This window comes from Mustela nigripes, chromosome 13, assembly GCF_022355385.1.
Source record: "Mustela nigripes isolate SB6536 chromosome 13, MUSNIG.SB6536, whole genome shotgun sequence".
Classification (NCBI taxonomy): Eukaryota; Metazoa; Chordata; class Mammalia; order Carnivora; family Mustelidae; genus Mustela; species Mustela nigripes.
The window spans coordinates 30431074-30453547 of NC_081569.1; the positions used below are offsets into that span (position 1 = coordinate 30431074).

The 22474-nt window shown below is 39.8% G+C and overlaps 1 protein-coding gene across 5 annotated transcripts in view; it reads left to right on the forward strand.

Moving 5' to 3' along the window:
• NPTN (neuroplastin) overlaps positions 1-22474 on the forward strand; it is a 70245-nt gene that overhangs the window by 16893 nt on the left and 30878 nt on the right. For all 5 annotated transcript variants that reach the window (XM_059371866.1, XM_059371867.1, XM_059371870.1 and 2 more), the window contains exon 2: positions 18059-18406. In XM_059371866.1, coding sequence (XP_059227849.1) covers positions 18059-18406 — 348 coding nt within the window. The remainder of the gene's footprint in view (positions 1-18058; positions 18407-22474) is intronic.

Sequence of the window (22474 nt, forward strand, 5' to 3'; positions counted from 1 at the left end):
GTAATTGTGAAAGGAGGAAAAAAAACCAGATTTGGATTGTCAGCTGGATTTTGGGATTTCCTGAGCAATCAAATAGAGAGCAGATTTTATTGGATAGAATTTTAGTGAACAGGATTCAGAATATTTGGATTGTAGTAGGGGCACTGCAACTGAAGTAGAACCTCTTTGGACCATGGTATATGTTAAGTGTCAGTCTGGGGCAAGAATTAGATTTTTCGACTCTTAGCAGCTGAAAAAATTTTTTCTTTTTATTTAAAAATAAATTTGTTAATGAGATAAAAGTAGAGATGTTTAGGAGGGGAGGGAATCTCCTCTAATTATTTCAAAAACTCCTTAGGGTTGGAGGAGTACAATTTTAAAATTGATTGATATGGGTGACCTGTTTTGTGGACCCACTACTGAAACAAAAAAAAATTTTTTTTTTTTTTTCCACAAAGTATCTTACCTTTGGTCCACGATCTTCTTGCTTAGTCTTGAGAGTTGCCTGGGAGCAGTCCTGTGGATACTTTACAGTCAGTGATTACTAATAGATTTGTCCATAGTTGACAGAAGACCAGAAGAAATGATCTCTTTAAGGTAGAATCTATAAAATAGGGCAAAGATAATCATCCTATCACTTGGTAAAATAATTTTTATTGCAATATTTGTCAGACTCTTCATGAGAAAGACCTGCTTGTCACTTGCCTTGAGTTTTGAAATCTGAGAATATGCACAAGAATAGGAGTGCAGAGGTATGCTGTTAAGTCCCTGCCTGGTAAAGGACTGAAAGTGCTGTTAGTTTTCATCCTTCTGTGGGAGGAAGATCTTCAGGATGTGTGGTTTTAGCAACCACCTTGGGGATCCGCCAGTAGGAACTAGAAATCTACTAAGTTCCAGTTTACTAGTTAGGAACACCAACTTAAAACAATAGGCTACAGTTAGTAATGCCGAATACTTTTTAAATTTATAGACCCATATAGAATTTCCATATAGTTAACTTTGATAATTGGAGATGGTTGTAAATTGATAAAGGCCTGAACTGGGAACATTGACAAGGGAGAAGTAGAATACACTGTGTGGTAGTCATTCTAAGGTAAAATGTTTTTGGATTATGTAATGTATATAGAAAAATATATGTAGAAAAATAGTGTAGTGTTTTGAACTCTGGAATCTTAACTGCCAAGGTATGCATCCTGCTTCTGCATATCTGTAGAATGGCAACAAGGACCTTAAGCAGTAGACTGTATTTTAATGAAGTGAGTTAGATTATATAATATACTTTGCACCATGCTTGACACATATAAATGATCAGTAAAGGTTAGGTGCTGTTATAATGAATATGTTTTCAGAGACATTTATCTGTTAGTAATCTTCTCGGATTTTTTTTTATTTTTATTTTTTTAAAGAATAGTTAGAAAATGTCCTACTTTCTGCCCTTCCCACACAAAGGATTTTCTTAAAGGTTATCTTTTCAAAGAAGAAATTTCTAGTCTGTTTGTTTTTGATTCAGGGAGGTTTACAGGGAAATCTGAATTTCCTTCTCTTTTGGAATGGATGAAGGGCGGCCTCATTACCTAATTTGGAAAAGAATGGGAAAGTTGCATTCCCATTGTAAAGTAAAATCTTAAATCAAAATGTTTTTTATTTTTTCAAATAAAAAAATCTATTTAAATTCAATTTTTATTCCTTGTTTGTTAGTATTAATGAATACACTGGCAAGAAAACAGACTGACATTAGGGATTTGATTTTTTTAAATAAAAGTAGCTTCTAGGGCATCTACGGTAAATTCAAATATACCATAGTCTAGTTTTCTAGAATTTTTGATTCTGTCGATATTCAGAAAGATAACACTGGTATTCTGAAAAACCACTCATCTAAGAGATATGGTCTCTTTTGTTATGCTGTTCATTATCAGACTAATTACTAGCACATTTTAAGTTGTTAATAGGTTGAAATTAATGACAGGATTTGATCCTTAATCCTCAGTTAATGAGAATTTTATTTCTTAACATTCTTTTAACAAATATTATTGACTATTATATGTGCAGCAAGGCATTATGGGAATACAAAATTAGAGGCCTGTTCTGGTTTCCAAACAGGTCACAATCTAGGGGTGCCTGGGTGGCTCAGTTGGTAAAGCATCTGCCTTCGGCTCAGGTCGTGATCCCACAGTCCTGGGATTGAGCCCCTCATCAGGCTCCCTGCGCAGCAGAGAGTCTGCCCCTCCCCCTGCTTGAGTTCCCTTTTTTGCTGCCTCTCTCCCTGTCAAATAAAATCTTTAAAAAAAAATCGCAATCTATTAAAATATACTGTATATCACAAGCACAGTACTGCCTTATGCATCTTCATGGATTCATAGAATACTGCATTTCAGTTTATTATATGTAAATTTATGGAATATTAGCTGTTATATCACAAAAGGCCATAGAAATCCTCTATTCCAGTTATGATTGTACACACAAGGAAACTGAGGTTTCAGATTAAACCTATATATTATTAAATGGAAAAATTTCTGTACATTATTATACTTTCCTTAAAAATTACAATTTAAATTGGTATGTCTAGTGGTTTATTACCATGAAGTTTGGTATTCATTTCTGAAACACCATCAGAAAGTACCTGATAATACATTTTAGAGAATTAATTCTAGCCTATATAATCTTGGCCTGTTTTGTACCAGAGTTGATAATTTTACTAGATATGATAATACTTTCAGACTACCAAGTAGGGAATTACCTTTTGCAAATATTAGGGTTCACTGATCTTTGTATACTGTCATTTGAAACCAAGGCAGTAGGGCTTGAATATGGATGCATACTTTATAGTAAGGCAAGAGATTCTGGTTAGTGGGAAATTTATCTTAGCCAAGGGTAGTATAGATACCAAATACTATTGAATATAGGAGAGTAGGTTTGAGGACTTACCAGTTTTGATAGAAGAGAAAAAAAACCTAGAAATTTGGAGGTGCTTTGTAGGACTGGACATACTTGATTCTGAGACGGTGTTTTAAAGTGTTTGGAAAATTATTGCTCAAGGTTCTTGGGAAAAGTTTGTGAATCACAAATATACTGTATATAATGGATTGAAAGTGAATTGACCTGGAGTTTTATTGTGGGATAGCTCCATTATAAGTGCTTGATTTTACACTGTGCAACTTCAAGGTTCCCCATTAGTGGTGCCTATTGTCCTCTTAGGATTATTCACAGCATCCCTTTCACTCTTAAAAGTGTTCTGGTTTACTTGATGATTTTTTCTTTTCTTTCTTTCTTTCTTTCTTTTTTTTTTTTTTTTTGAGTAGACTCCACACCCAGCATTGAGTCCAACGCAGGGCTTGAACTCAACGACCCTGAGATCAAGACCTGAGCTGAGATCAAGAGTCAGATGCTCTACTGACTAAGCCACCGGTCACCCCCAAAGTGTCCTGATTTACATAATAAATTATGTGGTTGTGTTACCCATAAGTGTAGTATCTGCCTTTGGGTACTTAATATGATGAAGGGGTATATGAAATGTCTTCCTATGTTGGATAATGTGTTTTTCCTTCAGCTGAGAGATTTATGTTTAGTGGAGTTATGAGGGCATTGGTAAAAAGAGTCTCGTGGGAAGTGTGGGTGATCTCAAGGTTTAAGATGATTTGTAGGCTAGAAAAGAGCTCTGTGTTTTCTGTTCCTGCATCATAAACACAAGATGGGTGGATATGACTTTGCTTGTCTGGGTTAACCTAAATTCTCATTGCTGAAGGAGTTTTGCATTAATGTGTCATTAAAAAAAATATCTGCAGTCGGGCATGTGGGTGGCTCAGTAAGTTGAACATCCAACTCTTGGTTTCGACTCAGGTCATGATCTCATCATGGGTTGTGGGATTGATCCCCGCATCAGGCTCCACACTCAGTGGGGAGTCTGCTTGAAGAGTGTCTTTGCTTCTTCCCCTATTTGAGCGTGTGTGTGTGTGTGTGTGTGTGTGTTCACGTGTGCTTGCTCTCTCTCTCAAATCTTTAAAAAAAAATATGTCTGCAGTCAGGTACTAAATGCAAAGAGCAAGTAAATCTTAGTACATGATTGTTAAGTATTTTTCAGTTGGTATATTTAATTATTTTTAATGGACTTCTTTTTTTTTAATTTTTTATTTTTTATAAACATATATTTTTATCCCCAGGGGTACAGGTCTGTGAATCGCCAGGTTTACACACTTCACAGCACTCACCAAAGCACATACCCTCCCCAATGTCCATAACCCCACCTCCCTTCTCCCAACCCCCCTCCCCCCAGCAACCCTCAGTTTGTTTTGTGAGATTAAGAGTCACTTATGGTTTGTCTCCCTCCCAATCCCATCTTGTTTCATTGATTCTTCTCCTACCCACTTAAGCCCCCATGTTGCATCACCACTTCCTCATATCAGGGAGATCATATGATAGTTGTCTTTCTCTGCTTTGACTTATTTCACTAAGCATGATACACTCTAGTTCCATCCATGTTGTCGCAAATGGCAAGATTTCATTTCTTTTGATGGCTGCATAGTATTCCATTGTGTATATATACCACATCTTCTTGATCCATTCATCTGTTGATGGACATCTAGGTTCTTTCCATAGTTTGGCTATTGTGAACATTGCTGCTATAAACATTCGGGTGCACGTGCCCCTTCGGATCACTACGTTTGTATCTTTAGGGTAAATACCCAGTAGTGCAATTGCTGGGTCATAGGGCAGTTCTATTTTCAACATTTTGAGGAACCTCCATGCTGTTTTCCAGAGTGGTTGCACCAGCTTGCATTCCCACGAACAGTGTAGTAGGGTTCCCCTTTCTCCTCATCCTCACCAGCATCTGTCATTTCCTTACTTGTTGACTTTAGCCATTCTGACTGGTGTGAGGTGATATCGCATTGTGGTTTTGATTTGTATTTCCCTGATACCGAGTGATATGGAGCACTTTTTCATGTGTCTGTTGGCCATCTAGATGTCTTCTTTGCAGAAATGTCTGTTCATGTCCTCTGCCTAATGGACTTCTTTTTTAGGGCAGTTTGGGTTCATAGCATAGCTAAGAAAAAGTACTGAGAATTAACTGTATATCCCCTGTCCCACCCACACATACAGTCTTCTCTAGAACACCATTCCTATTGGAGTGGTACATTTGTTACAATTAGTGAACTCACAGTGATACCACATTATCACCCAAAGTCTATAGTTTGCATTAGAGTTCCTTCTCAGTGTTGTACATTCTAAGAGTCTGGGCACATGTAAATGATCTGTATCCACCATTATAGTGTCATAGAGAATAGTTTCACAGCCTTAAAAATCCTGTGTTCCACCTATTCATTCTTTCTTTCCCTTCCCCTTAGCTCCTGTCAGCTACTTTATACTATCTCCATAGCTTAGCCTTTGCTAGAATGTCATGTAGTTGGATCACATAATATGTAAGCTTTTCAGATTGGCTTTTTTATTTAGTAATATACATTTAAGTTTCCTCTGTGTCTTTTTATGGCTTGATTGCTTATTTCTTTTTAACACTGAATAATATTTCATTGTCTGGAGTGTATTTAATTTTAAGAAAGTATTCTTGATAGTCTCTTTCTGAATAGGCTTAGTAAGTTCCACAGGTAGGATCTTCATTCTTCTAACAGCAGATTGAATGTATGTTAAATTCCCATTTAATGGAGGTGAAATTGTGTGTTGCTTTCAGAATCATTTGCCCTCTGGCTCCCCCTTTACCATTTAAACATAATATATTGCCTCTTTTGGAGATGCAACTGAAATTCCAGGAATGAACAGTAACTATGTAAATTGTTGAGAATTTGGAGAGAAATACAGATCTCCATGAAGTATGTAATACCAAATATTCCTTAGATCCTGTTGTTTAATCCCACCATATAAACAATTATGCCATCATTATGACTTAAGTAGTGGGGAAGCTTGCAACTCCAGTACATGGTCAATATGGTTAATAGGTAGAGTCAAATTTATCTCCTTTCATAACTCATTTTAAAAATTCAGAATAAGGCTCATAGTTTTATTGAACATCCTCAGTTTTTAAATTGAGAGACTGTTGAAGCCTAGATGGAGGAAGGAAATTCCCCATTCCATGCATTTGTCAAAGTGGAGACTCTTTTAGTCATTTGCTTATGTATTACTGTCCTTATTTTCCAAATTCATATCTGGTTAATCTTTATAGAAAGATTGAAGAGATCCGTAAGGTGAGAAAAAGAACATAAAGTTTGCAGTATGTCATGGAAACAGGAGCTGCATTCCTGTTGATTTTCTACCCCCCCCCCGCCCCCACATTTACTTGTTCTGTGGTGTACTGGTTTTGTTTGTTTCTAGTACTTTGCTGCAGAATTGGAGGGTGAGAGTTGGTTCAGTCTTGGGCATTAGGCTGAGATTCCATACGTTTTTCCTTTTCAAAAATTGAGAAAATTTGGTTGGGATTAAGTATAAGCTTCTTCGCAAGAAAAAAATGTTTCCCAAAATAATCTTTGGAACCAAATGGGTGCTGTTTTTATGAAAGGTTAAGGATTTGTTGTAAAGATGAATAGTATTAGGCACTGTACTCAAAGTCTGATGCTGCTTTGGGAGCTTCTAGTATGGATTCTGGGCCTTGTATCTCAGTCATTAACAGCAAGAACATGAGAAGACCCTTCTTTTAAATCTTCTAAAGCAGAATAATAAATTATTTACCTGACCTTATTGGAAGTGTTGTCCAGATAAAGGAAGGGAATTAATTCCTGTTTTGGTGTATTTTGTCCTACCAAAAGTGCATTGCATTCAGTGGTGAATCATTTGGAAAAAAGTGTAATTATGTAGAAAGTTCCATTCTCAGTTCCTTTTTCATCCTCCCTGAGTGATCTCATCTCCTCCCTTGGCTTCAACTTCCATCTAAGCTGATAATTCCCAAGTGCATATTTCCAGCCTCCACCTCTCTCCTGAATAACAGATCCATATTTTTAACTACCTCTGAACATATTACCAGCATAGCTTATCCTGTATGTGCCTTCAAAGCCAACTCTCAGTTCACCTTCCTTTATTCCACTTACAGTATCCCTCTTCATCTGTGGTCAACAATTTAAGTTGATTAATTCCCCTAAACATTTCTCAAATCCATCACCTTTTCATCATTTCTGCATCTACAATTACTTATTTCAGACTCATTTTTAATTTGGACTATCAGAGGAGTTTTTTAGCTCCTTTCTTCTGATCTGTCCTTTGTACTGCCACCAGTCAGATCGGTCACACTGCTTGTTCTATAGAAAGAAGCCCAGGCTGCTTAGCCTGCAGGATGCTTGTCATTCTCCTTAAATTGTGAGGTCTTGAGTTTATAAAGTGTCTTCTTTTTCTGAGTAACATGAGTACTTAGAAGGTGTTTGGTATATAAAAACACTAAAAAAATGTGGATTTTTTTTTCCAGCTGTATCTAGAATCATTCTGCCATTTCTCAACCCTGTGCTCATAACTGTTTACTCTGGCCTAGAGCAAGACCGTCTCCTCTCTCCCCACCATTGACAAGGCTAAACTTAGATTTCATGCATAAGTTTTTTATGCATCTATCAGCTACAGCAAAATTAGCTATTTCTTACATGTTCCTGTTGTCTTTTGTATACATCTGTTGTGGAAGTAGCCATTGTCACTCATATTGTATTTTGATTATTTTTCTGTGTCGTCTTCAAGGTTGAGCTCTCTTTTGGAACAAAGTTTATTTTAATTATCCCTGTGTACAGTTTTTAGTAAATAGGCCCTCAAAAAATGGTAAATTGAATTAAAAGCATGCTTACAACTTATAGATTGAGAACTAGAACAAAGACCAGATAAAAGCCATTATTACGAAGTCATAGTTTATGTGCTGCTGAAGGGAGCATAAATCCTAGTGAGTGATACAGTTTTTTAGAAACCATTTTTGTCACATTTGCTCTTTTGATTATGAATCTGACTCAACTTGTAGAGAGTATTACTTGGTTTCAGAAACATCTGTGTGGCCCATATTTCCCTTCTATTTGAAAAAGCCAAAAAATTGATCAGTTTCACACTGACATTGTCAAAGTGTTGTCTGTGATCCAGCAATACCAGTATCATCTGAGAACTTGTTAGAAATGCACATTCCCAGGCCCTGCTTCAGACCTATTGAATCAGAATCTTGGGATGGGGCCTAGCAGTCTGTGTTTTAACAGATGATTCTGATGCATAATAAGATTTAAGAATAGCTGCTCTAGGATTCTGCCATCTAAGAAAAGTTTTGCTTTTGACATATAATAACAAAGTTTCTAGTGTGGTTTCCACTATAAGCTATTTATGCTTTGGAAATAATTCCTCAGAAGAGAAGACTGGGACTATATTACCTAACATTCTGGGATGTGATTCAAAGATTGAATATCCCTATGTGCAGACTATTTGACTCTGGTTTCTGGGAATGGCTGTTTAAAACGAGGCGGGTTTCCTACCTCTTTCAGTTAAAATCTCTTCTAGATTTTATTCAGACTGTCAGCTTGCACTGGTTATGTTAATGGTCATTCTTATGGGGGATATATGATGATGAAGGAATGAGATGAGGTCAACCCTCTTGGGTCCCCTCCCTCTTTGGGAGCTTTGTACTGTAGCTCAATGAACCTTGCTTTGCTGCCCACCACCAAAAGAGAGAGAGAGAGAGATATGAATTGTATCATCTTCTAAAGAATGAGCTGAAATATGTTATGTTTAATGTTTAAATCCTGATTGGATTATTGTCAAGGACAGAAAGTGAGTTTGTTATCAAAAGTTATACTGAATCTAGGGGTGCCTAGATTCACGTGGCTCAGTCATTGAGTGTCTCTGACTCTTGGTTTCAGCTCAGGTCATGATCTTAGGGCCCTGAGATCCAGCCCTATGTTGGACCCTGTGTTGGACTATGTACTTGATGGGGAGTCTCCTTGAGATTCTGTCTCACCTTCCTCCTGCTTGTGTGCTTGTTCTCTCTCTCTCTCTAGAATAAATTTTTTTTAAATGTTATATTGAATCTATAGGCAAATGAATTTCAAAGAAAAAGTAATTAGTGAAGGTCAGCTTTTCATTAGTAATTATCCATGGCTGTGAGATTGGTTTCTTTAATTGGAGTATTCAGCCTTTCTAGCATATTGATTTCATTTTGCCTTTTGTTGTTGTCATTATTTTTGAAGATTTTATTTATTTATTTGACAGAAAGAGACACAGTGAGAGAGGGAACACAAGCACGGGGAGTGGAGAAGGGAGAAGCTGGCTTCCTGCCCAGCAGGAAGCAGCATGCAGGGCCTGATCCCAGGACTCTGGGATCATGACCTGAGCCAAAGGCAGACGCTTAACAACTGAGCACCCAGGTGCCCCTATTTTGCTTTTAATAAATCCTAACTGGAGGGTCAACTGCGGCATGCTCTGTAACTGTTTCCCTCCCAACACACACAAAAAAGTTGGTTTTGGCCTCACAGTTCCATTTGGGTGTAGTTCTAGACTGGCCCATAGCTATTTTTGACCGTCTACTGGAATAGCAGAATTTGTTTTAAATTTTATTTATTTATTTGACAGAGATCACAAATAGGCAGAGAAGAGGAAGCAGGCTCCCTGCTGAGCAGAGAGCCCAATTTGGAGCTCCATCCCAGGATCCTGGGATCATGACCTGAGCTGAAGGCAGAAGCTTTAACCCACTAAGCCACCCAGGCGCCCCAGAATAGCAGAGTTTTTATGAGCATTAAATGTATAAGGGTTTTACTCTTTGAAACCAGACCTTTTATTAAGAACACCATTTGAGATATAGCTGATTTTGTATGCGTTTGTCTATTTCCTTTGGATGAGACATCCTTGGTTTTTAATGGCTAGCAAAATTTGCACTTTTCCTTTGTGTACTAGCAGCTTGAGTACTATTTGTGGAGTTATGTAGATTTCCTAAAGCTTCCTAAAAAACTAGCTTGATAGCTGTTTGTGGCTATTTCGTTTTTTCCCCTTGGACACATCTTAGTTTTTAAATCTAAGGTTCTAGTCATTTTGATATCACAGTCAGAATGAGACCTGATCAGTTATATTCAGCCTCACATTCTTTGTTCAAGATTAAATTAAAATGCCTCTTACCTTCTTGGAGTGAGGAGGAAATGTTGTTCGTCTCAAGGAGTGTCTTTAATAATGAAGCTATTTGATGTCTGTAAAAGACTTAAGTGGCCAGGATTTTCTAATAAATAACATGTAAGCAGAGACTTCAATCTGTTAGAACCCTTTTGAGGACATTCAGGGTCCTAGGCTGGTGTTACTGAGCCCCCTGGAGCATGTTACATATACATGAAATATAAGAGGGGACCAGAATTCTAAATTTTATTAATTGCTGGCAACTCTACCTGATTTAAGGTCACTTTCTATTTGAAACATTCTTAAATTCTTTGAGGCAGTGGTTTTCAGTGCTTTTATTCCTTTGGAAAATTGAAAAATGAAGAAAAAGTGCAGTAGACAACCCCTCCCCCCATGGGTGAGTCTTAGAACACCCAGAGCTGATTTAAGTCATCCTTTGTTACAGACTAGAACGCGTGCACAAAATGACCACCTATATTATTACATTTATAGCCGTATAAGTTGCAAAGTAATTTTCTATACCATTGTTTATGTGAATTTCACCATGACCTTATGAAGGAGTTAGGGATTATTATCCCCAGTTTTCAGATGAGATTGAGTTGAAGTTGAAGAATTCAGCCTAGATGTAAACTGTGCCTCATTTCCCTGAAAGCTGGTCAGCTCTCAGCTTACTAGAAAGATCCTTATTTGTTGACTCATTCAGTAGCAATACAATTGAGACACAGATGTCTAACTTGGAGGCCTGGGACACCCCTGTATTGTATGCAAAATTTTGTTTGTATTTTCTGGGATGAGAGAAGCCCATGGTTTCTTTTTATCATACTTCTTTCTTTCTTTCTTTTTTTTTTTTTTTTTTGGTCACTGACTTTTAGACCCATGGATCTAGGTAGATGATTATTTAGCCTGTCAATGGTAATTGATAACAGGACTGAATGGAAATCCTTGTTGAAGATTAGTCACATCTGATGTATCCCTTCTCTGTCCTAAAATAACATTTGCATAGAGCTTTATAGTTTGCAGAGCTTTCCCACATAAACCATGTGACCAACAACTATCCCATAAAGAAGATAGCATCTTTCCTGTTTGAAGAAACTGCTCAGTGTTAAAAGAATTTAAGGTGTGGAGGTACTGACTCAAAATCTAACACTGTTAGGAAATTAAGCTTAATCTGGCATGGTCCAAAATCCTGTAACTACCATTTTATCTTACATTTTGTGAATTTGTAGTTTGGCCTGGCCAGTGTTCAGTATCTTCCCATATTTCATTGGTAAATAACTTGATTTGTAATCTGTGGGGTTATTCTTTTTTTTTTTTTTTTTTTTTTTAAGGAGAATCTTATACTGCCTCTTTTGTATTCTCATTACTCTTGGGCTTTCTACAGTGTTCATAATTATCTGATTCGATGGTTTATAACTCTAGTAACATTTCAAATTCCTTGAGTCCACACTGCTACTATCATTCTCCCCATTCTAGTTTCCCTTCTTTTTCATTGTGTTCTACAGTCTACTTCCATTCTGGTTCTAAATTTATTTTAGAGGTTAATTTTTTGTTGTTTCTTGAAGTTGGATTCTAATTTAGAACTCATTTTGATGTAACATTTCTGCTTCCCAGCCTGTTGTGGGGCAGTGCTGAAGGCTTCTGCATGTGGCCTGTTCAGCATTACTTCTATGGAGACATGTAATGATAGGTAACATTATTGAGTGCTTACTATGTGCCAGGCACACTGTTCTAAGCTGTATTATTTCATTTAATCCTTGCAATAACACTCTGAGGTTGCTACTACTATTAGCCTTTTTCTACAGATTAGGAGAAGCTCAGAGAGGTTAGGTCACTTGCCTGAGGTCACATAGTGATTGCACCTCCAGACAATCTGATTTTAGAGTTTGCTGCTTTTAATCACTAAACTACATAGTCTCCTTCAAACTGGATTGTCCTGTTTCTCCAAAACAGAAGGCGGGCTAAAATGCTGAACAGATATCTTTAGCCATTTGAATGGTACACTTTCTAAATAGAGGGTGGGCCCTGGCATAGAAACTAGTGATGGGGACAGTCCTAAACCTTTGTCATGTCTGCCTGATTGAGGTAACTGTGGAAGGAATGGGTTTAATTTGGGTTTGTAATTGCTGCCATTTCTTCCTACAGATCAGACTAATCTGTGAGTGAGATCAGACCCAGATACTTCCTGCTGCAGAAAATGAGGTTATCCCATTTTCATCCACTCCCAGGGCCTCAGGCCTGCCTTACCCTTGATGGTTACACACAGAATAAGTGCATATGGATTTATGACCTAGCTTTGTTGTTAAGGAATAACGATAATAATTCTTAAGTTAACAGTAAGGATAGGCAAGATGTGGGGCGACTGGGTGGCTCCATCAGTTAAGCATCGGCCTTCAGCTCAGGTCATGATCCCAGGGGTCTGGGATTGAATCCTGAGTTGGGCTCCCTGCTCAGCAGAGAATCTGCTTCTCCTTTTCTCTTTCCCTCTGTCTCTCCCCAGCTCGTGCTCACTCTCTGTCAAATAAATAAACAAAAATCTTTTTAAAAAAAGGAAAGAAAAAAGGGTAGGCAAGATGTGTACATACAACTTGTATATACAGCCTTATAGCAGTTCATAGTTGTTTAAACAGATTTGAAATACTATGCCGATAACCACAGTTAGAGATCAGCTTGTCTTGCTCAGTCTTTCTTCTTTTTGATGTGTATGATATGAGAGTGTGTTTGAGGGTAAGATGGGGGAGAGAAATGCTCTTTTCTCCTTGGCTGTCATTTTCTCTTTATTATGTGGCATAAAGGAGTCAGCAGCATGAGCCACTCACAGGGAATTAGTAGTAAACAAGGGCTTGAAGGGAACAACTGTTTATTTATTTATTTTTTTTTTTAAGATTTTATTTATTTATTTGACAGAGAGAGATCACAAGTAGACGGAGAGAGAGGCAGGCAGGCAGAGAGAGAGAGGGAAGGGAACAACTGTTTAAAAAAAATAAATAAAAGTTGACAAAAGCAGGTTAGATTTAAAAGCCTGGCCTTGGCAGTAGTAGTCAGCTGAGAGAGAGAGAGGGAGAGAAGTTAGTCTTATTACCTGTTCAGAGATTGCCCTGGAGGTAAGTGAGAATTTTAGCTGTAAAAATCAGTGGTGGTCTCAGGTCCTATGTGGGACTAGGTTAGCTTTTTTGCTTCCTTAGGGCATACGTAAAAGCAGTTTTCTTGGGATTGGGCTCAACTTGCTCTTCTGTGTTCCCTTTTTCTTCTCACCCGCTGCTACATATCTACACATCCAGTTTTTCTGCCAGAGAGCTCCTCCTTTTCTCCGGCTGCTAGCCCCAGCTGTCATCTTCGCTTCCCATCCCCCATCCCCAGTTATGCAATTTTACATTACTGCTTTCCTGGTTTTACTGTCTTCATTTTTTTATACTGTGCTTGCTGTCCTCCTCCAACCCCAGCTTCTAGTCTCTCCCTTCCCCCAAACCTGTGACCACCTCTCAGCTTCCTTTATCAGTGTTGAACTGAATAAGCTTTGTTAGTCCTTCCTCAAACTTGTTTGAGATCTGAGCCCCATTATATGTTACAGTGGGAAGAGATGATGGTGGGTAAGGGGTTTTTCAGAAATTTTGGCTTTTTCCAAAATACTGGATGGGCTTTGACTTGGAGATCAAACGGATGGTTCTGCTGCCCTCCTAACTTCAGGCAGTTGTGTCCTTTAATGTTGAGCGCACATACTAGATTGAAAGCCCTGGTGGTGAAAGGCAGGGCAGAGTGAGTCAGGCTCTGAGCTGTCTGCCTCTTCCTGCTGCTGCTGCTGCAAGCTGGTTCTTCTCTTCTCCTGAATTGGAGCTAATTTGGGATGGATAATGAGGTAGATGGTTGCTAATAACTTTCCTTTGCTAATTGTGATTTCATGATACTGTGTAGAGGTTTTTGTTTTTTTCTTTTCCCTGCTGCTAGGAGGGGAAATAGATCTGTTTTCATGGATTTTTGATGCATGTTCAGCTATCAAGGAATCCTGTGCTTGGTTTCGTTAGAGGCAGTATAGCTTAATGGAAAGAACAGCAGACTAAGTGCTGAAGACCTGCATTCTGGTCTCATCTCTGCTCAGGATTAGCTACCTAAGCAGTCATGAAATTCTCCCTGCACCTGCCATATAGACCTTGTGAAACTATGTGAATGAAATGGCGATATGATGCATGTGGAAGCACTTTGTAAACTTTCAGTTCTTATAAAAACTTTAGGTACTTCCCTTTATTAATTTTCCCACTGACCACAGTATCAGAGAAATGCATCTAATGTCTTTAAACTCTTCCCTTCTATGCAGCCAGCCTTCTCAAGAGCAGGTGATGAAATCATCCGAACTAGGGGGCGGTCTTGCTTCTGAACCATCTTTTCTTTTTTTTTCTCACTTTCCCCCTCTGTACCCCACTCCCACACTTGCTTGGGGAACTCTGATCCTGTGCTTCTCTGTCTCCATTCTTTACTAGAATTATAATTTTAAGCAGTTAGTGATCACACTGTGCTGTACGTTCCAATGGACAGGTCCTTGCTTTTTGTAGTCTGCAATTATTGTAATTATGTAAATTATGTAAAATTAATTATTAATTACATTTAAGTGGTGACAAAAAATATCTTTAACTTTTAAATAACTACAAAAACCTTTTTCTATTTTAGTAAGGGATATTGACCACACTTGTGGGAAGTATTAGGAGACCATGCTTTGGCTTTGGACACTCTGGATTTCAGGCCAGAGTCTTTCACTGTTAGCTTGTGACTGTGGGCAAATTACTTAACTTTTTAGGGCCTTAGTTTCCATCTTTAAGGGTGTTATGTTGGCACCTATCTTATAGGACTGTTGTGAGGATTAAATGAGGTAATATAAAGTGCTTATCACATTGTCTAACACATAACTTGTACTTAGAAAATGTTACCTGTTGGTGCACATGGCTAATAATAAATAATAACAGCTTTCAAAGAGTACATGGATAGACGTCTGTTGTTAGTGTTTTAAGGGATTTTAAATCTTGTTTTCATATAAGTTTGTTTAAATATACATCATATAGTTTACTAATTCAGAAAGTATTTTTTTTACTTAGTCCCATTTTCCTATATGCAGGTAGAAAATTAAACTCAATCAGATTAGCATTCCTTCCTCCTTAGTAGTGAGTCTTGCCCAGGGGTGGCAGTGTCAGGTTGGGTGACTTGCTTGGTTCTGTGCAGTGGGAATTGTGGTCAGGCTGTTTCTCAGCTACCTTTGAATTGTGTAGTGTTGGGATTAGAGATTATACTGGAATTGGATGGGTTTTTGGGGTTCTGGACATACTTGCAGGCATTCCTTTTATATTAGCATAATCAGTAGATTGATGAAGAGGCTTAAATGTCACCCTGCATTTCAGAAGGGGGAAAAGTACAAGCCCACCAACAGATTTCTAGAGCATGATCAAGTAGATGGTCTCTGACTCACTGTGGTTCAACTTAAAACTTTTCAACTTTTTGATGGTGCAAAAGTGATACCTATTCAATATACACCATATTTTGAATTTTGATCTTTTCCCAGGCTAGCAGTCTGCAGTCCCTGCCTCCCTCATGGTGGTGGACAGCAGCGGTGAACTGCAGCTCCCAGTCAGCCATGTTGTCACGAGGGTAAACAATTGATACACTTAAAACCATTCTGGACTCATACAGCCATTCTGTTTTTCATTCTCCATGCAGCATTCAATAAATTATGAGATATTCAACACTTACAAAGTGTAGATGTTTTGTTACATGATTTGCCCAACTGTAGGCCTGTGTTGTGTAAGTGTTCTGAGCACAGTTAAGGTAGTATAGACTAAGCTGTGATCTTCTGTAGGTTAGGTGTATTAAATGCATTTTTGACTTTAGAAAATTTCAACATACAGTGGCTTTATCAGGATGTAACCCCATAAGTCAAGGACAGTCTGTGCATAATCACTGTGTTTGAGAAGACATAAACTCCCCCAGCTCACAGAAAATGTGAGAATAAGAGCACTTGTAATTTACACTTAATGGTTGAGAGTGTGATTAAAACAGAGTACTACTCTTTACTGCTTCCTAGGGATTTATTGATAACCAGTTTTCCATGATGATTAAGCCAGTGGTAAAATGAATGACCAGCCTCCTTTACCTGTCCTTCTGTGTTAGTTGGCTTTGACTTTAATGAGTGGGTGGGTGGCAGTTTGTGAAATTAAGACATGGTTCCTTTAGTACCACTTTACTTGGTATTGAGATCGCCTTTTCATTGCTGGGGATTGGTGTCTCCTTTCTAAAATTCTGGAACTCCCCCTGCATCTGAGAGTGACATCTTGTTGCCTTCTTGGGGTCTCTGATAGATGGTTCCTTACAAGGAACTGACCCGATCTGAAGAAGTAGTTTAGAATAGCATTTTCAAGGCAAAACTTTAATCTAAGGTTGTTAATTATAATATTCCTATCCTCCCCAGATACTCAGTGTTTTATGAGTTGAAAGATTAGTATGAATTTGGAGGTTTTGGCGTCTACTTAAGTAAGTATAGTACCTCTCTTAGAGTTCATAGGTCTGTGGGATGGAATTTATTTCCAAAGGCAATTACTTCTGTGGATATAAACAGAAAATTTTCCACTGAGTAACCTCCATTTTCAGCCAGCTCCTTTACATCCTTGGCTTCTGGACTGTAGGAAAACTGTTCCATTTAATTTATACATTTCCTTTGGAATATTTTTAATCTGATGTTGATAGATCCTGGCCCCACTCTGCTCACTACAGAGAGGCCAGCTAGGTCCCCAGGGAAACTGACCAGCCCCTCTTACCTTGTACCTTGGGATACTGCCTGAATTGGTAGAGATGCTGATGAACCTTAGGTGGAATAAATGGGTGAGAGAGAGTATGCTTGCACTGTGATTTAGTTTATTATGGACCCTACTCCCAAGTTCTTCAATTAAGTCTGGATTTTCTACTCTCTTTTCTGCCATTGCCACTTTGTCTTATGGGAGTGTATGCTAAAGGTTACATAAACTTTAATTCCTGAATAATGCCTGGCAATGTTGTTGAGGCCTAGCCTTCACCACAGAATTTAATTCATCATTACATATTTCTTATTCTTTATGAGCTGGCCTCTGGGAGCTAGGCAAGTAAACTATGTAGACAGAGCCTGTCAAGTACCATGGTTATTTTTAAGACTGACTTTTCAAGAGAGTTCTCCAGTTGTATGAACTTCAGGAATTGTGGAAGACATAGTCCCTCTATTGGCAATTAGGTGGATTGCTGTTACTGTTGGTTCCACTGCTGAGCTGACATCCTTAGTAATTCGCACTCTGAAGTACAGACTGTCTTGTTTTCCTGGGCCTGAAGGTCTGCGTTCAGGTAGAGGTTACCTAGTCACAGCTAGCTGGGCCCTTTGTTTGCCAGAGACCCAGGGAAGAATAGGATGTGGGGGGAAGGCCATCCTGAACTCAGCATGGAGTCCTGCACAAGAGAGAAATATGCTACCTTTTCAGTTGAAATTTGGACTTTGATTCCCAGGAGAAGGTGTCATTAGGTCAGTTGGTATTTCTTGTTGAGGCCCACTAAAGACATTCCATCTCTAACAAAGTGTTCCCCCATCCAAAAGAGAGATCCTGACTTGGCATATTGAACTACTGCTGCTTGTGATTATCTTTCATCACTTGCCTGAATTTGGAAAGGTAATGGTTTGTGCTCTAAGGAAAAAGACTCTTCCCTGAGACCTGAGGCTTTCTCATTCCTACCAAATGGGCCCATTGCTAAAACGCTTTCCAGTGGGCTTGCTTCTGCCTGGCTAGCACCTGGGCCGCCCCAGCTTGTAATTAGCCTGCCTTTGCTTCATAAGCTTCCCAGGGTGGTTCTTCTTCTAAAAGCTTGTATGAAATGCTATTTACTGTCTCTTTATAGTTTAAAAATGAATCCTTTTTGTTCTTTGCAACTCATTTGCTTTTTTCTTTTCTTTTCTTTAAATTACTATTAACACCTGTTGATTCTTTTTTTTTTTCTGATTGGCCTGTCACTGCATTCCTGCTCCCCCTCCCTCTAGCTGGGTTTGTCAAGTCGCCCATGTCAGAAACTAAGCTCACTGGGGACGCCTTTGAGCTGTACTGTGACGTGGTCGGGAGCCCCACGCCAGAGATCCAGTGGTGGTACGCAGAAGTCAACCGGGCAGAGTCTTTCAGACAGCTGTGGGACGGTGCTCGGAAGCGCCGTGTCACCGTAAACACCGCCTACGGGTCAAACGGCGTAAGTGTGCTGAGAATAACCCGGCTCACCTTGGAGGACTCTGGGACTTACGAGTGCAGGGCCAGCAACGACCCCAAGAGGAATGACTTGAGGCAAAACCCCTCCATAACATGGATTCGAGCCCAGGCCACCATAAGCGTCCTTCAGAGTGAGTCCAGCACCCTACAGTAGTAGTACTGTAGTCATTAGAGGTGGCCCGATGACCCTTCCCTTCTGCTTCCCTTCCCTCTTCCCCAGTATGATCGCTCACCCCACCCCTTGTCTTCGTTTTTTCAAACCCATGACCCTTCTGGTTGTAGTGTATGAAAACATCTGTGGCAACATTTTTTTTTTTTCCCCTTTGCCATTCTCTCTACCTCCCTCATCCCCCATCCCTTCTCTGTGTCTTTCTCCTCAGGAACAAAGAACTTGGGGAAATCCGTGCCTGTCCAAAATCATCTGCAATGGGAAGAGGTGGGGAGGGAGAACTGGGGGGCTCCAGAACCACTTAAACTCACAAAACCAGGCAGTTAAACCAGGGTAGTGTTGAATTGTTTCTTTCCCTCCCCTTTAATTTTGTAGTAGGTTTCCTGCTATCCTTTTGCTGATTTGTTCTCTGGTGCCTTTTTATTTTTGTTTCTCTCCCCAATCTAACTACTTTTTATTTTTTCTGTTCATCTGTTTGAAGCTCTCTGAGTAGCTGCCTTCACCTCTATGGTTTTAAGTTTGTGTCTGCCCAGCTTCTTCCCTCACTGTGACTTGGTGTCATCCTGTTCTGTGATGGGAATGTCGCCATGGGTGCGGTGTGGTGGTGTGTTTTGGTTGTTGGGTGGCATGTAAGCTTGGATATTTCCATAGTTCCAGCTCTTTTTCTTTTCTAAAACAGTGGCATGTGCTTCTCTGATAACAGCCCTCCACTACAGCAGTACACTCCTTACTGGTCCTGCCCATCCAGTCTCCTGCTCTCTTAAAAGCAGCAGCCTGATATTTTTTCCATATGTCTTGCTGGTAGGCACCAGGTGACACTAAACTGCAAAGTATTTTTTTTTTAAACCCCATCTTGCTTGTTTCAAAGTCAGATTTGCATCTGCTTCCTGTTCACAGATAGTTTGACTCTGATGACTGACTGTTGGCATGGTGCTCCTATCCCAGAGATTGGCAACCCCAGAACTAGTTTGGAAGCCATTCACACTGGCCTTCTCTTGTGTTTTGAAAAAAGGAGAAACTAAATTGCAACTAAGTGAGGAGGGGGAGCTAAGTGGCTGGCTCAGAGTTCTTCTCTTCCTCTGTTATAGCAGGTACAAGTAAGACATTAGACACAGGAGCTCTTGTGGCCACCTCTCTTTTGGAAAAGTGTCTTGCTACTTGTACAGTGGGAAGAAGAGAGGGGGAGAAATCTCCAGTGAGATTTCTAGTGCTCCTGGCTGGGAAGAGTTAGTTCTAGCCCCACATCTGACCTGATTATAACTGAGGGAGCATACTTTACTTAATGGAAAGATCCTTTGGGTTTCGCCTTCTCTTCAAGAACTCAGACTTAAAGCCAGTACTGGCTTAAGGAGCTGATTGATTTAGAAGGAGTAAGTAAAAATAGTAAAAACACATTTATGAGGAATTTAGTAATAACACAGGAAATAATAGGACATGGGCCCTGAATCTATATACTTTATGGAAGCCAGCAGGTTAGTTGTTTGTTTTATATAGTATCTTAGAAGATGCTTATGAAGAGGAGAGAGGAGAGGCTGCTGCAGCTGGCACTGTTCAATCAGAGAACCTGCTTCTGGAAAGGGGAAAAGAAAACCTGTCTATGTGAAAATGGGGAATATTAACCCAGCAATTTTCCTTTTATTTAACAGTTTTTCCCTTGCACGCTTCCTTCTCCTGCCCCCCTGCTCCTTTCCTTGTAAAAGCAGAAATACCCAAATGGCCACAAAGATCTACAGAAGTTTGTAGGCATGGACTGGGCTGGGCATATGGTACTTGTACTTCCAGGAGCTTGACTCAAATAGACTCAGAGTTCAACGGTCATGCCTTGGGGCCAGAAGAAGAGGAGTCTTTGGTGGTACTTACCTACCAATCCTGAGAATACATAACATTTCCCCAGTTTACTTGGAAATAAACTTCCTAACTTAGAAGTGTCTCAGGTGGTTAAACCAAACCCTGGCCAGTTCACTCTCATCCCAGACTTCCCCGTCAATTAGTTAACCCTCATTAACTTTTAGAGAGTCAAGCTGCTGCTGCTACCTCTAAAAAACACCCTGAATTCACTCTAATTGGATTGTTTTGTGGTTTTAACATCCCAGGGACAGACATCTGCCTCCAGGAGGAGGTTGAAGTCTTCTAAGGATAACATTTAAAAAATTTTGAGACAGACCAGGGTGGGGGGGTGGGGGGCCCACAAGTGGGGAGGCAGGTTGGAGAGAGAGGGAGAAGCAGACTCCCTGCTGAGCAGGGAGCCCAAGGTGGGGCTCGATCCCAGGACCCTGAGATCATGACCTGAGCTGAAGGCAGACACTAATCGACTGAGCCATCCAGGCGCCCCTAACGATGACTTCTTGACAGTACTTCCCCCAAAGCTCCTTGAGTAAGGTAAGGCAGGCAGAGAAATATGCCCAGTTTTTAGGGAATCTCCCTAGCCATAGTATGTTGTTTTATACACGAGTGATGGTGAGGGTAAGGGTCTCCCACCCACTGCTTCTAAATAGGAGTCAGTGGCAGGTAAATGTTTTTGGGCTTCTCCTAAATGTACTTCTCTCCTGGACTTTCATGTGCAATGCTAAGCCACAGGAAGAAAAGCGTCACCTTCATCCTGGTGCTGAATGCAGATGTGGCACCCTGGCCAAGGAGCTTGGTTTAGTACTGGTTTCCATATGCCGCAGTTATCAGAGGGAGGCTACCCTACTCCACAGCCCTCCTATGATGCAGAATCCTGTGTAAACCTATTTAAATTATCCACTTGCTCCCAGCTGACTCTCTCCTGGATCTTTAACACATAATGGGAAAAATGCTTTCCTTTGCCTTCCAAGAATTCTTGGCAGAAAGTCTGCAGGTTGCTCTCATCACCTTCTTGATCTCCCTGAGCTGCAGTGGGCATTTGCATCATCAAAGGTAAGAGTAGCACTTACTTTGGCCTCCTTGTGTTGAAACATCTAGAAGCTCTTGGCCTCATCCTCCGAGTTTTACCCTTTCTCAGTGCAGTCTGAGAAGAACCAGAAGGAGAATCCCGTATGGGTCAGAAAAGAAAATTGGATAATAAAAATTTAGTAAAAACCTATAAGTATGTTTGGGTTTTAATGTTGCCTTTATATTTTTAATTTCTGTGGAGTACTGGTTCTCTCTTTTGTTTTTGCTTGGTTTTGATTTTTCTTGGAATTGTGGTGCTTTCTGCTGATGGTGTGTGTGCGCCTTCCATTGCAGGGTTCGCAGCCGTTCCACTCGACTTAAGGCCCAGGGATTTGGCTTCTGTCCAGTGTGTTTTGGAAACCTTGGGACACCACTGCTCTAACGTGTTTACATGCATCTGCTTCTGTCTTAGTGGCTGCTATGCCTCCATTATCTGTACATAGAGACCCTGTTTGATGTTACCAGTAAGGACCAGTGCTGAATGGAAGATAACCACTATCCCTTTGCCAGAGTTGGAAAATAGTGAGAACCCATTTAATTAACAGACTTGAGGATTTGCTTTATTTGTCAGTTTCCTTTGATATGAGCTCTATAGTCAGAAATGTTGCATTGATTAGGAGGTCCTTGGGCATTTTATTTTTCAAGTGTCCCATGACTTCACCATTCTGTCCACCTCCCTGCACAGGAACAAAGCTTAGCTCCAGTGGAGGGAGAGACCTCTGTCCTCAAGAGTTGAGTCAGAACTATATTGTATGGTGTCAGATTGCTGCTACAGAGTTGCCAGGTACAGGGAGATGGGAAGTTAGTTAAGAATTTCTGAAAAACAATTGGAAAAAGAGTAAGAGAGGAAATACCTCGAATTGTGGTTGGGAAAAGTTTAGACTTGACCCGAAAATGTCCGACCAAAAGTAGAATAACAGCTAAGCTTGGGAAAAGGTTAGAGAGAAGTAACAATAACAAAAAGACGACAAACATCTTAACTTTAATATAACGGTGGAATTCAAAGGGTTTAAGGATGAACCTTCCAGGAATGATAGTGTGTTTTTGCTCAATGTGTTCTAATATTTGATTCAAGTAGGTTTTAGAATAATGACCCCAGGTTATCAGCCCAGGAGAT